The 13,222-nt window shown below is 45.5% G+C and overlaps 1 protein-coding gene across 1 annotated transcript in view; it reads right to left on the reverse strand.

Moving 5' to 3' along the window:
• Positions 1-9,623: 9,623 nt before the first annotated feature.
• MOGAT2 (monoacylglycerol O-acyltransferase 2) overlaps positions 9,624-13,222 on the reverse strand; it is a 46,735-nt gene continuing 43,136 nt past the window's right edge. The window contains exon 6 of the mRNA XM_054974941.1: positions 9,624-12,426. Coding sequence (XP_054830916.1) covers positions 12,272-12,426 — 155 coding nt within the window. The 3' untranslated portion in view covers positions 9,624-12,271. The remainder of the gene's footprint in view (positions 12,427-13,222) is intronic.

A 13,222-nucleotide genomic window follows, 5' to 3' on the forward strand; every position in this document is an offset into this window, starting at 1 on the left:
TTACACCCTGAAAACACTGTTGGTCTCTAAGGTGCCAATGGACTCAAATCCTCCTGTTGTACTGCAGATCAAAAAAGCCAACAGTGGAAAACCACACCTAAGGGACTCTAATAAACATTCAAGTACGTAATCAATTACAAAAATATGGAAATTTTAACTAATTTTTATATTACGTTTTTTAAAGTGACATGCATGTAACATGAGTACATACTAATAAATACATACAAAACTACAATTCATTGGAATATTAAATGGAAGATGCAAGGATATACAATGAAACATTTCAAGGCAATACAACCAAAAAGAAGAGACTCTTCATGTCAATTTCACAGCTTCTTAAAGAAAAAGTTCTTTCAATTGTAGGTGCGAAGGTGCTGGAGCAGTCCCAAAGGAGTCCCCGGACTAAGACAGTAAGTATTCACAAAATTCTTTCTCAGAGACTAACAATCATTGTTACTATTTTTTCTTTTGCAGGTGGAGGAGACTGGATGGAAAATGCCAAGGAACCATAGACCTGACAAGGGACCGGTTATTTTAACACTTGTTTCCAAATTATTGCTTTATCAGGGGTCAATAGACCTTACCACCACGCATCAAGACTGCCGCTTGGATTCACTCAACTAGAGAGTGCGCCTGACTGCCATGCGCGGCCAACTAGAAGGTGGGCTCTATGGCAAGCTGAGGTCCTTCCCCTCCCCAAACACCACCCCCTCCAAGCTCCACCCCCCCCATCTCCAGGAATTTCCCAACCAGGAGCTGGCAACCTTAGACCAGCATGGCAACGCACCTAAAACTAAAGGTTTATTGTAAGCCTTAAACAGTTACAACGACTGCTGCATCATTTGTTAAGCCAAACTAGACCCAGGGCAGAACTTCATACTTGTTTCCTGTCCTACAATATTACATTTCCCAGACTCTGTTGTTCATAGGCGTTTCTATGGGCCAAGCTACACATGACGAATGACACTTGAACAGCAAGTGTATTTCTCCCTGTTCACTTGCCCTCCACTCAATCCACTTGCCGTTCAAGTGTCATTCGTCATGTGTAGCTTGGCCCTATATCTAACAATACCACAGTACATTGGAGGAAAACCCAAAAGATCTTTCCTGCAACGTCTCCTCATTACTTGCAAATTTTTACATTTATGCTTCGCTTCCGTTAACGGGACAGGATATTTTTCTCCAGGCCGCTTGGCAACCCTGTGTGTGATTACGCAGATACTTCTCCCAGATTTCAGTGGGTCATGCTTAGCTTTTCCAAGGTTGCTGTGTCATAGAACAGATCTACAGACTAGCTGCCAAACAGCTGACTGATGTTTAATTCAAATCAATATGTTAAATTTAGCTTGGGCACCCTCCTCTTATTAACTCTGTGTTGTCTCCATTTCTCCTCCTCTGCATGCCCTTCCCATCCACATGTCTCCTTCCTGCCCCTGTCCTTCAGGCACGTCCTTCTTGGCTCCCCTGCCTCCTGGGATCTCCTTCCAGGCCTCAGGCTGCCCTGAAGGCAATTGTCCTCCCAGAATGTGTGTTAAGTGTCAACCAAATGACAACTGTGCCCTCCCTCACAGAACTGGCTTCAAACACCTTTGTTCCCTGAGTGCTTGGAATGTTTGAGAATATTCCTTATCATCACAGCCACTCTGCCAATAGGCGCCACAACAATAGATGCACAACAGATAAGGTTGCCAACCCTGGGACTGGAAATTCCTGGAGATTTGGGGAGGGGGTGGAGACTGGAGAGGGGTGGGATTTGGAGAGGGAAGGGAACACAGCAGGGTAGAGTCCACCTTCCAAAGCAGCCATATTCTCTAGGGAAACTGATCTCTGTTGCGTGAAGTTCAGTTGTCGTTCTGGGAGATCTTGGCAACTTGGACTCGTGGAACATTCCATTCATTCTGAATTGCCGGCTTGACCATCCGAGCAAACGAGAATGATCCTGTCCTAACTTAATTGCCATGAAAATCAGCTTTGATTATTACCCCTCGGGTAACAAATTCTATTGTGCTCCACAGGCGAAGGCATTCTTTCCATCTTGCTTGAAAGAAAGAACCGCAGGGTTGCAATAGAAGTTTTTCCAGCCACTGCAGAACAGTTTAGAGTGAGATTAAGACTGTAAATCTGAAAGATGTTTCAGCCCTTCAATGCTGTTCAAGGAGCCAGGCAGGGCTGTACGGTGGGGATGGAACTAGCGGGCAAAATTCCAGGAAGCAAGGTCGCAGGGAAAGGGGTGTGTGTGTCCAACAGAGCTAGGCAACTCATGCAATTCCTTTCACATGGTGTTAGAGTTGAATTTTGGGTGGGGTAAAGGAGACCCTTACAGAGCCCCGTGGCGCAGAGTGGTAAGCTGTAGTACTGCAGCCCAAGCTCTGCTCACGACTTGAGTTCGATCCTGGTGGAAGCCGGGTTCAGGTAGCCAGCTCAAGGTTGACTCAGCCTTCCATCTTTCTGAGGTCGGTAAAATGAGTACCCAGTTTCCTGGGGGTAAAGTGTAGATGACTGGGGAAGGCAATAGCAAAACCACCCAGTAAAAAGTCTGCCAAGAAAACGTCGTGATGCGATGTCCCCCCATGGGTCAATAATGACTTGGTGCTTGCACAGGGGACTACCTTTACCTTTTAAAGAAGACCCTTAGGGGGAGCGCATAGTGGCTGTTGGCGATGGAAAGTGCTGTCATGTCATAGCTTACTTATGACAACCTGTGTTGGGGTTTTCAAGGCAAGAGACTAACAGAGGTGGTTTGCCATTGCCTGCCTCTGCAACCCTGGCCTTCCTTGGAGGTCTCCCATCCAATTATTTACCAAGGCCGACTCTGCTTAGCTTCTGAGATCTGACGAGATCCGGCTTTCCTAGGCTATCCAGACCAGGGCAGTTCTGGGACTAGACCAGTACAATTTGAGACCCACGAAACTGAAGACTGTTGAACAGGTATGTATTGTAGCTGGTCAGGTGCTTTGCAAACGCTCTGCCTTTTGTACTGGGGTGTGGGGTGGTAAATGGAGGTTGATCAAGGTTGCCAACAGGCCTGGAGTAGGATGTCCTGTCCCTTGAAAATTCTGGATCTTATTTTTCTTAACTAAAACGCACAAACACATGAACTGAAAAGAGCAAAACAGCCACTGACCCGGTAACCTCACGTCTGCCTAGTTTGACTCTCTCATTAGTTCCCAGGGGATCACTTACTTTGCGTAATCCACCCTCAAGGGAAGTATACATTTGACGAAGGATTCAGATTGCCTCTATTTTAGATCTTAGCTGTCACTTCTTGTGACAGCTTATCCTGGGTTTATGTATATATAATTATATAGAATTGAATTTGCATTGGGTCCAGTGGTAGATTTCCACTAAGGGGGGGCGGGGAGATTATCAGAGTGAAATGCCATTAGTAAAGCGAGGATTGGTCCCAAATAATATAAAACTAGCAGAACTGCTCTTCCGTAGTATTACTTAGTATGTTGTAAGCTAGTATATGTTTTATTCTCAATTCTCTGTTTCTCAGAAATAGTTTCAAGTGGGTAGCCATGTTGGGCTGATTCCGCACACGTTGGATAATGCACTTTCAATGCACTTTATCAATCGTTTGAGGTGGATTTTTTGTTCCGCACACGAAAAAATCCGTTCCAAAACATCTATAAAGAGGATTGGAGGTGCATTATCCAACATGTGCGGAATCACTCTGGTCTTCAAATATCCAAAGATGAGAACTTTAACTCTCGAAAGCTCATACCCTGGAAATCTATCAAGATGGGTAGCTGTGTTAGTCTGTCTGTAGCACGGCCAAAACAATAATCAAACAGAGACTGTGGGATATTTCCCTCCAATTGGATAGATCTCGAGTTTACCTTGTTCCAGCAGTGGGGAATTACAACGAAAACTTTGTTCTGCCCTCATATCTCCATACGTTGGAACTCCCCAAACTTTGTAGAGCATTTACCCTGGCTTGATTTAATGTTCTCCCATCTGCCCATCTATGCACACATTCCATATGACAAACGTCTCTGTCTATGCTGCTCTGAGCATGTCCTCTTAGACTGTCAGTTTTACCAGAACATTCGGAACGTATATATTACTCCATTTCTGTACAATTACCCTGGTAGATCAAATCAATTTTATATTTCACTCCTGCTTGGTGAAATATCTTTTAAAATAGCTAGATTTTGCGCTCTGGCATGCTTAATTAGGCAGAAGCGCGTGGTTTTATCCTAGCAATTTTAAATTAAGAACCATATTTTATGTACAGCACATTTTTATACCTATATCCTCAGGCCCGGCGCCACCATTGAGGCGGTGAAGCGGGGGCCGGGGGGGCCAGAGGGGTGCCGGAGGGGGGGCCGGGGGTGGAGGCGCATGCCATGGAGCTGGCATGTCTGGCCCACGCTGCCACCACTGGCCAGCCCCGCACCACCGCTGCTGCCACACGCCCCTGGGCGGGCACAGCTGCCGTGGGCCAGGGACAGCAGGCGGCTGGGGTGACATGCGGAGCGTGGCCAGCCTTCTCGCGCCGCCCCAGCCACCTGCTAGCCAATGGCCCCAGCTTTACTGTGTGATGATGTCATCACACGACGCGCGCGCGCACAGAACAGTGGCCACAGGCACCAGAAACCCCGGTGCCGGCGGTGTATATCCTATATTTTTATATCTATGTCCTGAATTTAATGCCTATGTCTCGATGACTTTGATTTTGACTTCTGATCTCGGATCGTAACAATAAACAATTGAATTGAACCATTGAACCCACTCAACGAAGCAAATGCCAACTTGCAATGCCCCGAGGAAATGTCTGGAATCCTTGTAAAGGGTACCAAAGAGACAGGAGGGGAAAGAACTCTGGAGCAAGAGGAATATCTTCTTGAAACAAATATAGAAACCCAATGTGCCCATAGGAGGCGGCTGGACTTGATCTTTGCCATACTGGAACTCCGACTACTGGTTGCACAAAGCCAGGTCTTCTTTCACAAATAGTAGCTACACACGGCAGAGGTTATATAAATACATATATACATTTTTAAAAAACCATGAAGTCTTGGATGGAAAGAGCCTATATTTAAGAGCTATAATATATTTTTAGATGGCCCCTGCAGATGAGTTATGGACCCATCCTAGGAGCTTTAAAGAAAAGGATTTGGCTGGGGAGAGGCTAGCATAGACGCAAGTGGACAACTGAAGAGACAATTCAGTTTTCCTTGTACTGCATCCAGAGAGGAAGGTTGCCAGTTCTGGGTTGGGAAATTCCTGGAGATTTGGGGGGTGGAGCCTGCAGAAGGGAGGGTCCTCAGCAGGGAACAATGACACAAGAGTCCACCCTCCAAAAGGTGCCATTTTCTCCAGGGAAACTGATCTCTGTAGTCTGGAAATCAGTTGTAATTGAGGCAGATCTCCAGGCCTCACCTGGAGGTTGGCAACTGAGCCATGTTGACTCATTACCCCCACACACACACACACGCACACACATGCGTGGGGCACAAAGTTATGCATCCAGAACTGCAAGCAAGGGTTGTATATGGTTGGTCTGAGAGGTGGAACAGGTTCAACCTACTTATTTGTTGTTTGGAACATTCCTTTTCTCTTTATGGACCTCTTAAAAGATCTCACATTGATCCCGACGCTGACCAGACGCTGTGCTCTATAGCTTCACCAAGGTTACTGATTTGTGTGCCTTTAGACTGCATCCTACAAGCTATTAGTCTTACCACGGTCATTGTTTCCAGGCCATCTACAATCTAGCAAAGTTACACGGGGATTCTATGTACCCAATTTCTCCCTGAAATCCAACAACCCATTTCTTTCCCTCTTTTTAGGAATTTGGCATTTGTTTCAAATCAGTTTTTTTTTTTGAGCTAAAAAGAAATTTGAAAGAGAGATGGGGAAGGGTGGGAGGTCCTACAAAGATTTCAGAATTTCACTCCGCAGGCGCTCAAAGGCAGCAGTGTCTTTCCAAATCTTCCTGTACGCCTGCTAAAGCAGCCTGTGGTGTGTAACACCAGGAAGGGAGGCAGCCCCGGCGCCAGGGTTTCACCCCGGACTGCGTGATGATGTCATCACGTGATGACGTCATCATGCAGTGCCGCCAGCGGATGGCTGGGGTGGAGCGAGGAGGCCGCCCGCGTGCTGCCTGCCGCCCCGGCCGACTGTCGTCCCTGGCCCGTGGCTGCTGCACCCACCCGGGGGCACCCCCTCCAGAGCCCCCTCTGGCCCCACGGCGCCTGTGGCCCCGCCTCACCGCCTCAACAGTGGCGCCGGCCCTGAAGGGAGGTGTCATGTCTGCACCTCATCCATGCCATTAATTTATTCTGAGGTGTTACAATGAGTCATTGCTGTTACTGTGAACCATTACGAATGCCGTACCGTAATGTCATATTGCAAATGCCATAAAGTGCCTTGCTTTCACAGGCTTACTGATGCCACAGGTGCCTTATCTAACTGCTTTGAAGCTCCCAGGGCCTCTAACCTTGTAAACTGTTCGTTCTCATGAATCACTGTTTTCCAGCTTTAATCTTATGCCTTTCTAGTGTCTAGATGTGAATCATGTGATATGTAAACTATGCAAGGAGTACTCAAGGCTGCTTCGCACCAAAAGTTATGTTTTACTGTTGGGAGGAGAGGGCGAGTATTGTACGCTATAAGAAGGATGGTTTTTACCCATTTAGGTATTCCTGTCAACTTGCTTGTTTGCTTGCTTTTATCTTGAGCAATCCTGTGGACATATCTGTGTATTTGATTTGATTCCTGAATAAAGCCTTTCAATCAAAATCGTGGATTTCTTGCTGTGAGGGTACAGGGCTCTATGTGCCACAGCCTGTCATCCGTAGACTGACAGGAGGGAGGGAGGGAGGGAGGGGGACAGAGAGAGAGAGAGAGAGAGAGAGAGAGAGAGAGAGAGAGAGAGAGAGAGAGAAGAAAGAAAGAAAGAAAGAAAGAAAGAAAGAAAGAAAGAAAGAAAGAAAGAAAGAAAGAAAGAAAGAAAGAAAGAAAGAAAGAAAGAAAGAAAGAAAGCCAGTATCTGATGTAAAAAGGACCTTGGATCAGGAAAGCAACTGCCAGATGGACTAGTGCCCCAAGTTGGCAAAAGGCAGCTCCTTACGTAATCGTTTGTGTTTTGTGCTACCTAGACCTGACCCTTGCCCTTCATGGCTATTGGGATCAAGTCAAGTGGGTGTGGTCAAGTGGGTCTAGAAGGTAATAAATGCCTCTCTGCGACAGGGTGTAGTTCCAACCACTTGCGAAAAGGTATTTTGAAACCTTTCCTAAATAATTCCCTTGACGAAGGTTGCTGGGTCTTCCACTGGCAATTCTCTGACCCACCACTCAGTAGGCTGGTTGGGGGGGAAATGAAGAAAAAACTGATATCCTGTTGGCGGTATGACATCACTTCCAGGCTGAACCCAGAAGTGACATCACACTGTTCTAGGATTCAGCAGAAAATCTGTGATAAAGCCATAGAGTTTCTGCTGAAAGTAGAGTGGTACGACATCATTTCTGAGTTCACCCTGGAAATGACATATGCTGTTGCTATGACAGCATCCCCCAATGTTGCCCCAATCTCCCAGCATGTGGCAAACCTACCCTGGACCCACTGAGAGCGATTGTGGTCTAACCTATCAATCAATGACTTATCAAAGTCAGATGAAGTCTGAAAGAAGGAATTAGAACTTTCCATGGTGAGCCAACAACTTCTCTATTGAGCCCAGTCCAATAGTAACAAATCTGTAGATAAATTCCAACTCAGCAGTTTCTTGCTGGTGGAAAATAGACTGTTCTTTCCCCTCTGGCCTTCATCCTGGCTACCTCTTAAATCTTCTTGCTGCTTTGTGCAACACTCATTTAATTTAAAGCTCAAGCCACACAGCTATTAATGGGAACGGTGTGAGAAACGATGTCCAGCAAGAACTTCGGCATCTGACGGGATTAGTCAAGCAGTGTGCAAAGACGTTTGTAGCAGTTCCTGGTTTCTTGCACTTGCCCCATTCCTCCCAAAAGGAAATCACTTCTGATAGAGAATCCAGACCCAAACCGATTTCTCTTCCCTTGCCGTTCCCTGGATGTTGAACAGGGATATCTAAATTTCACCTGGACATTTCCTGCAGAGGAGGAGAAATGCAGTCACAGCCCTTCTCATAACATTTGTTTGATTATTTAACTTTGCCGAGCCCCCCAAAGTAGCTTATGGAAACAAATTTCATCACAATAGCTATTGTTGTTGTTGTTTTTGTTATACCATCAATGTGGGTTTCAAAGAGACAGTAAAAAATATCTCTGCCCAAAGGAAATTATGGACTAAATATTGGGTTGGATACCATGGAGAATTTCTACTAGAGGGAGGGAGGGTAATTCTTGCTGATCTCCCTTTGCCGACCTCCAACATGCCCTCCACCAACATGCTGTTCTAGAGGCCTCGAATTCCCTAGGAGCAGTATTTTGGAACGCAGTCAAGAGACTAGTCAGATACTGGAAAGTCACTGCATTTTTCAAGCTCAGGCTACCGGCTAACAGCAAACCTGAACTAGTTGTGTACATGGACACCGACTGTGGAGGAGACTTGAAAACCAGAGAATCCAACAGTAGACATACTTTCTTCTACAGAGGAGGAATTATAAGTTGGCCAAGCAAAAAGCAAGACACACCACTGCGGGATTTGGGTCCAGATACACCTTAGAGACCAACAAGATTTTCAACGTATAAGCTTCTGAGAGAGAAAGCTCCCTTCTTCTTTCTATTCAGGCTGCAGCGGAAGAGGGAAGACAAGGAAGACCCATTCAGCTGCTAGAAATTCACTGCAGGATTTTTAACAATTATTTATAGTCCGACTTTCTCACTGAGGGCCAAGCTACACATGACGAATGACACTTGAATGGCAAGTGCATTGAGGGGAGGGCAAGTGAACAGGGAGAAATACACTTGCCGTTCAAGTGTCATTCGTCATGTGTAGCTTGGCCCTGAGATCCAAGGTGGATTACGTACTGCAAGTGAATACAATGTAATCAATAACTGAGACGTTTGATAATTAGGACATTCACAGCAAAAGGAGAATATGATATGCAGTTGCCAATAAGCAACAATTGAGACTTGCATCTGAGGGCCAAGCTACAAGTGACGAATGACACTTGAACAGCAAGTAGATTGAGTGGAGAGCAAGTGAACAGGGAGAAATACACTTGTCGTTCAAGTGTCATTCGTCACTTGTAGCTTGGCCCTGAGGCAACCAGGACAGAGTGATTAACACTTGGAACTCACTGCCACAGGAGGTGGTGGCAGCTTCAAGCATAGACAGCTTCAAGAGGGGATTGGATAAACATATGGAGCAGGGGTCCATCAGTGGCTATTAGCCACAAGGTATAGATGGAACTCTCTGTCTAGGGCAGTGATGATCAGTATTCTGGGTGTTTGGGGGGGGCAATCTGTGGGAGGGCTTCTACTGTCCCTTCCACACTGGCAGACCTCCTGAGGACACCTGGTTTTTTGGCCACTGTGCGACACAGAGAGTTGGACTGGATGGGCCGTTGGCCTGATCCAACATGGCTTTTCTTATGTTCTTATGTTCTTAAAAGGATGCTATGCAAGAAATTATGGCCAGTCAATGACATCACAATGCATTTTTGTGATTATTTTATTAAAAAATAACAACTATTAACATAATAAAGACTGTGGATCAATATATTGTTTCCTGCATACATGCTACAACCATGCATTTTGCATTATGTCCATCCATTTTTTTTAATGATGAAAAAAATCAAAATGCTCTAATTCTGAGGACATTTTTGAACATATAATCATCATGAAATCAAAGAGGGATTTGCTTGTGTAAGTATGTGCGAAGTCTGAGCTCTAATCAGGGCTGGCATTTCGAGATCATCAAACATCCTGTTAAATGTCTTGTTTCCCACTTCATGCCTGTACATTACTGGACAGGCACAAATACAAAAAGGAAATTCAGGCAGGCCCTCCTGATATTCATTTCTACATGCATTATACCAATTCACACTATCCTAAAGTTGAGACACTTCTGAGAAAATATATGTCTAAGAGTCTCTCTACACAAGACTACTGACACGTGTTCTTCACGAGTCAGGAGATGCAATGTTAGCTGGGAAGCATAGTTTTAAATGACAGAGCCGGCAGAGATCACTTTGAAGGGGATAGATTTCTCATAGCCTTCCGCCACCTCTGGCATGTCAAATTGTCTCCTCTTCCAGAGCCTTTGCCCTGCCAAGGCTTGGTTAATTCAAAGTTTTAAGCAGCGGTGGCAGAGGCTGTGAGAGAATCCGCCCCTCTGGAACGATCTCTACCAGCTGTCTTTTAAAACTACGCTTCCTGGTTAACATTGTGTCTCACCAACTATCAGGAAAAATTAAAATGCTGTTAGCGTCAGCTTGGAAACAAGAGAGATTGCCAAGCATAACACAATGGAACGGGAAACTGTGGGGCATTTTCACCCTGGAAAAAATAGCTGATCATCTTCATTCTATAGGCAATCCACAATATCAATCAACTTTTTTTGAACGATGGTTACCCTTCCTGAACTATCCGCACGACACCAGTCAGTTACCTAATGCGGACCCTTACACATTCAATCTTTTCACCACAACTTGAACATGTATATTTACTGTACTTCACGTAATGTTATTATCAGTAATCTTCTAGTCTATGAAACTATGTTTACTTCCAAGAATTGTTAAGCTTTTGTATCTTGTTCATGTTATATGTTGTGAACTAAAGTTTTAGAAAAGTTTGGACAAAATTAACAAAATAAAAAGTTCCTTTTAAAAAAATATTGCGTCTCCCGGCACTTGACAAACACGCACCCGGGCATTTCGTGTAGAGAGATTCTCAGCCAGGAAGTCTAAATCAATTGAGTTGGAACCAGGGCTCATTTCGAGGGGGAACGCGCTGGAACGCAGTTCCGGCAGTTCCCCAAAGAGGTCACAGGTCAGGTGGCCCCGCCCACCTGACTCTCTGCTATTTTGGGCCTGTTTCGTCCTGGATTGGGGCTGAAATGGCCCAGATCGGGCCTCTGACGGGTGGTGGATCACTATCCCGCTCATCAGCGGCCCGATCCTGACCATTTTGGGCCCCTTTTGGCCATTTTCAGCCCCTTTTTGCCATTTTGGGCCCAATTTCGGCCCTGAATGGCCAGGATTGGGTCCAAAACAGCCAGGACAGGTGATGTCAGGGGGTGTGGCATATGCAAATCAGTTATGCCAATGACACATTTCTGGTGATGTCAAGGGACGTGTCATATGCTAATGAGTTATGCTAATAGGTTATGCTAATGAGTTCCTCCAGCTCTTTTTCTACGAAATGACCCCTGGTTGGAACTAAAGAGGATCTTCCAGATGAGAAAGGCATCTTCGGCTCACAGACGGACTGCTTTATCCTAGCGCTCTTTTTATCACATCTCCATCTTGTCCTTCCTCTAAGAAAGTCAGTGCCTCATATACGGTTCTCTCATCCTCCTCCCAACATGAGAACATTATGCAAGGGGAGAAAAAGGTGTTATTCTCTTTGCCCAGCCTCAAGGGGAAATCTTAGTATTGCCTCAGGATATACACATTATAGCAGGGGTGGCCAAACTTGCTTAACGTAAGAGCCACATAGAATAAACGTCAGATGTGTGAGAGCCGCAAGACACGATGCATTGACGTGACTTCAGAGGAAGAGGCGAGTTTGGGGGAGTGTCCTGAAAGTGACATCACAGGAAGGGGTGGGGTTTTGTTGCAGTATGCTGGAAGTGACATCATTGGAAGGGGTGGAGCTTGGGAAGAGCCATCACCTGTGATTTGACTTGGAAGTGACATCACGAAAGTGACGTCCCATCCTTGCTAGGCTTCACCCCCAAAGTCCCCAGGTGTTTTCTGAGTCAGACCTGGTGACCCCAACATTTTTACTGAAAATATGAAAGACATGGAAAGAAAGAAGGAATGAAAAAAAGAAAAGGGAGGGAAAGACATGAAAAGAAAGAAGGAAGGAAAAAAGGGAAAGGGAGCTAAAGACATGGAAAGAAAGAAGGGAAGGGAGGAAAATAAACAAACTAAAATAAAATGTATGGCCACAGCGATACTCAGAGACCTCCAGGAGCCACACAATATGTCTAGAAGGGCCACACGTGGCTCCCAAGCCACAGTTTGGCCACCCCTGCATAATAGGAATGCACGTATTCTTCTTACAAAAGGCCCAATGCAAGCATCTGCGAAACAACCCAATTGTCTATTTTCCTTCCACTCGTGGATCAAACCCAATGTAAACAATATATGAATGATTTCTTCTACGTCGCCTTTCATCTGAAGGAAAGATGCTTGTTCTCTGAAACGTTATACTTCAATTTGTGCTCTTCAAAGAGTTTGCAGAGTTCTTCCAGGTATATCCTGTGTATCTCGTCTACCTCTTCTTCGCTTGGGTTATGTTTCTTTTCAACGGGAATGGGCTTTCCAACTGGAGAAGATAAAGAGTAGCCAGACATTGACGTCACTGTTGTATACCAATCAGTTCTTCAGAGAGGTTTCCTGGACTGTGATGCTAAATCCAATCAGGCTAACTACAGCGACATTTCTGTTTTCTTTATATAATGGGTAACCACGTTAGTCTGTCTGTAGCATTTGAAAAGAGCAAAAGTCCAGTAGCACCTATAAGAATAACAAAATTTGTGGTGGGGCAGGAGCTGTCATGAGTCACAGCTTACAGGTATCTGAAGAAGTGAGTTGTGACTCATGAAAGCTCATACCTTATTGTAAGCAGTCAGCCCGGCCTTCGCCAGTTGTACAGCAGTTTTCATATAGCTGCGTGTACTATTAAAAGTGTACAAGCCTCTGGAGTTTAAAATGGCTACTGTATAGCTCCCAGAGAGCCTCCGCCGTTGCTACATCCCACCCGGGAGAACCAGGCATGCAAGGAATGCTGCCCTGGAATGCAGAGTGATTGTGGCTTGATTGGATTTACTGCCATCCCAGCCCCACCGGTGCCCAGAGCAACAAAGGACTCACAGAGTAACCCCCACTTAGCACATTCCCTCCTTCCGTGATGAGATCTCCTATCCGTGATTGAGGAGCTAATCAAATGACATTCATAAGTATAGACAGTTGGTCCTGGCACAATGTATCCCCTCCCTAAAAACACTTAACCTAGCTCCGGTGTACTTCATCAGAAAAAACTGTCCTTTTTGTGCAGCGCTAGAACTAGTTTTGCATCTGCATTCACACACCCCGGCAGCTATCAATCAAGTACTCAAGCC

This window comes from Eublepharis macularius, chromosome 3 (assembly GCF_028583425.1).
Source record: "Eublepharis macularius isolate TG4126 chromosome 3, MPM_Emac_v1.0, whole genome shotgun sequence".
Classification (NCBI taxonomy): domain Eukaryota; kingdom Metazoa; phylum Chordata; class Lepidosauria; order Squamata; family Eublepharidae; genus Eublepharis; species Eublepharis macularius.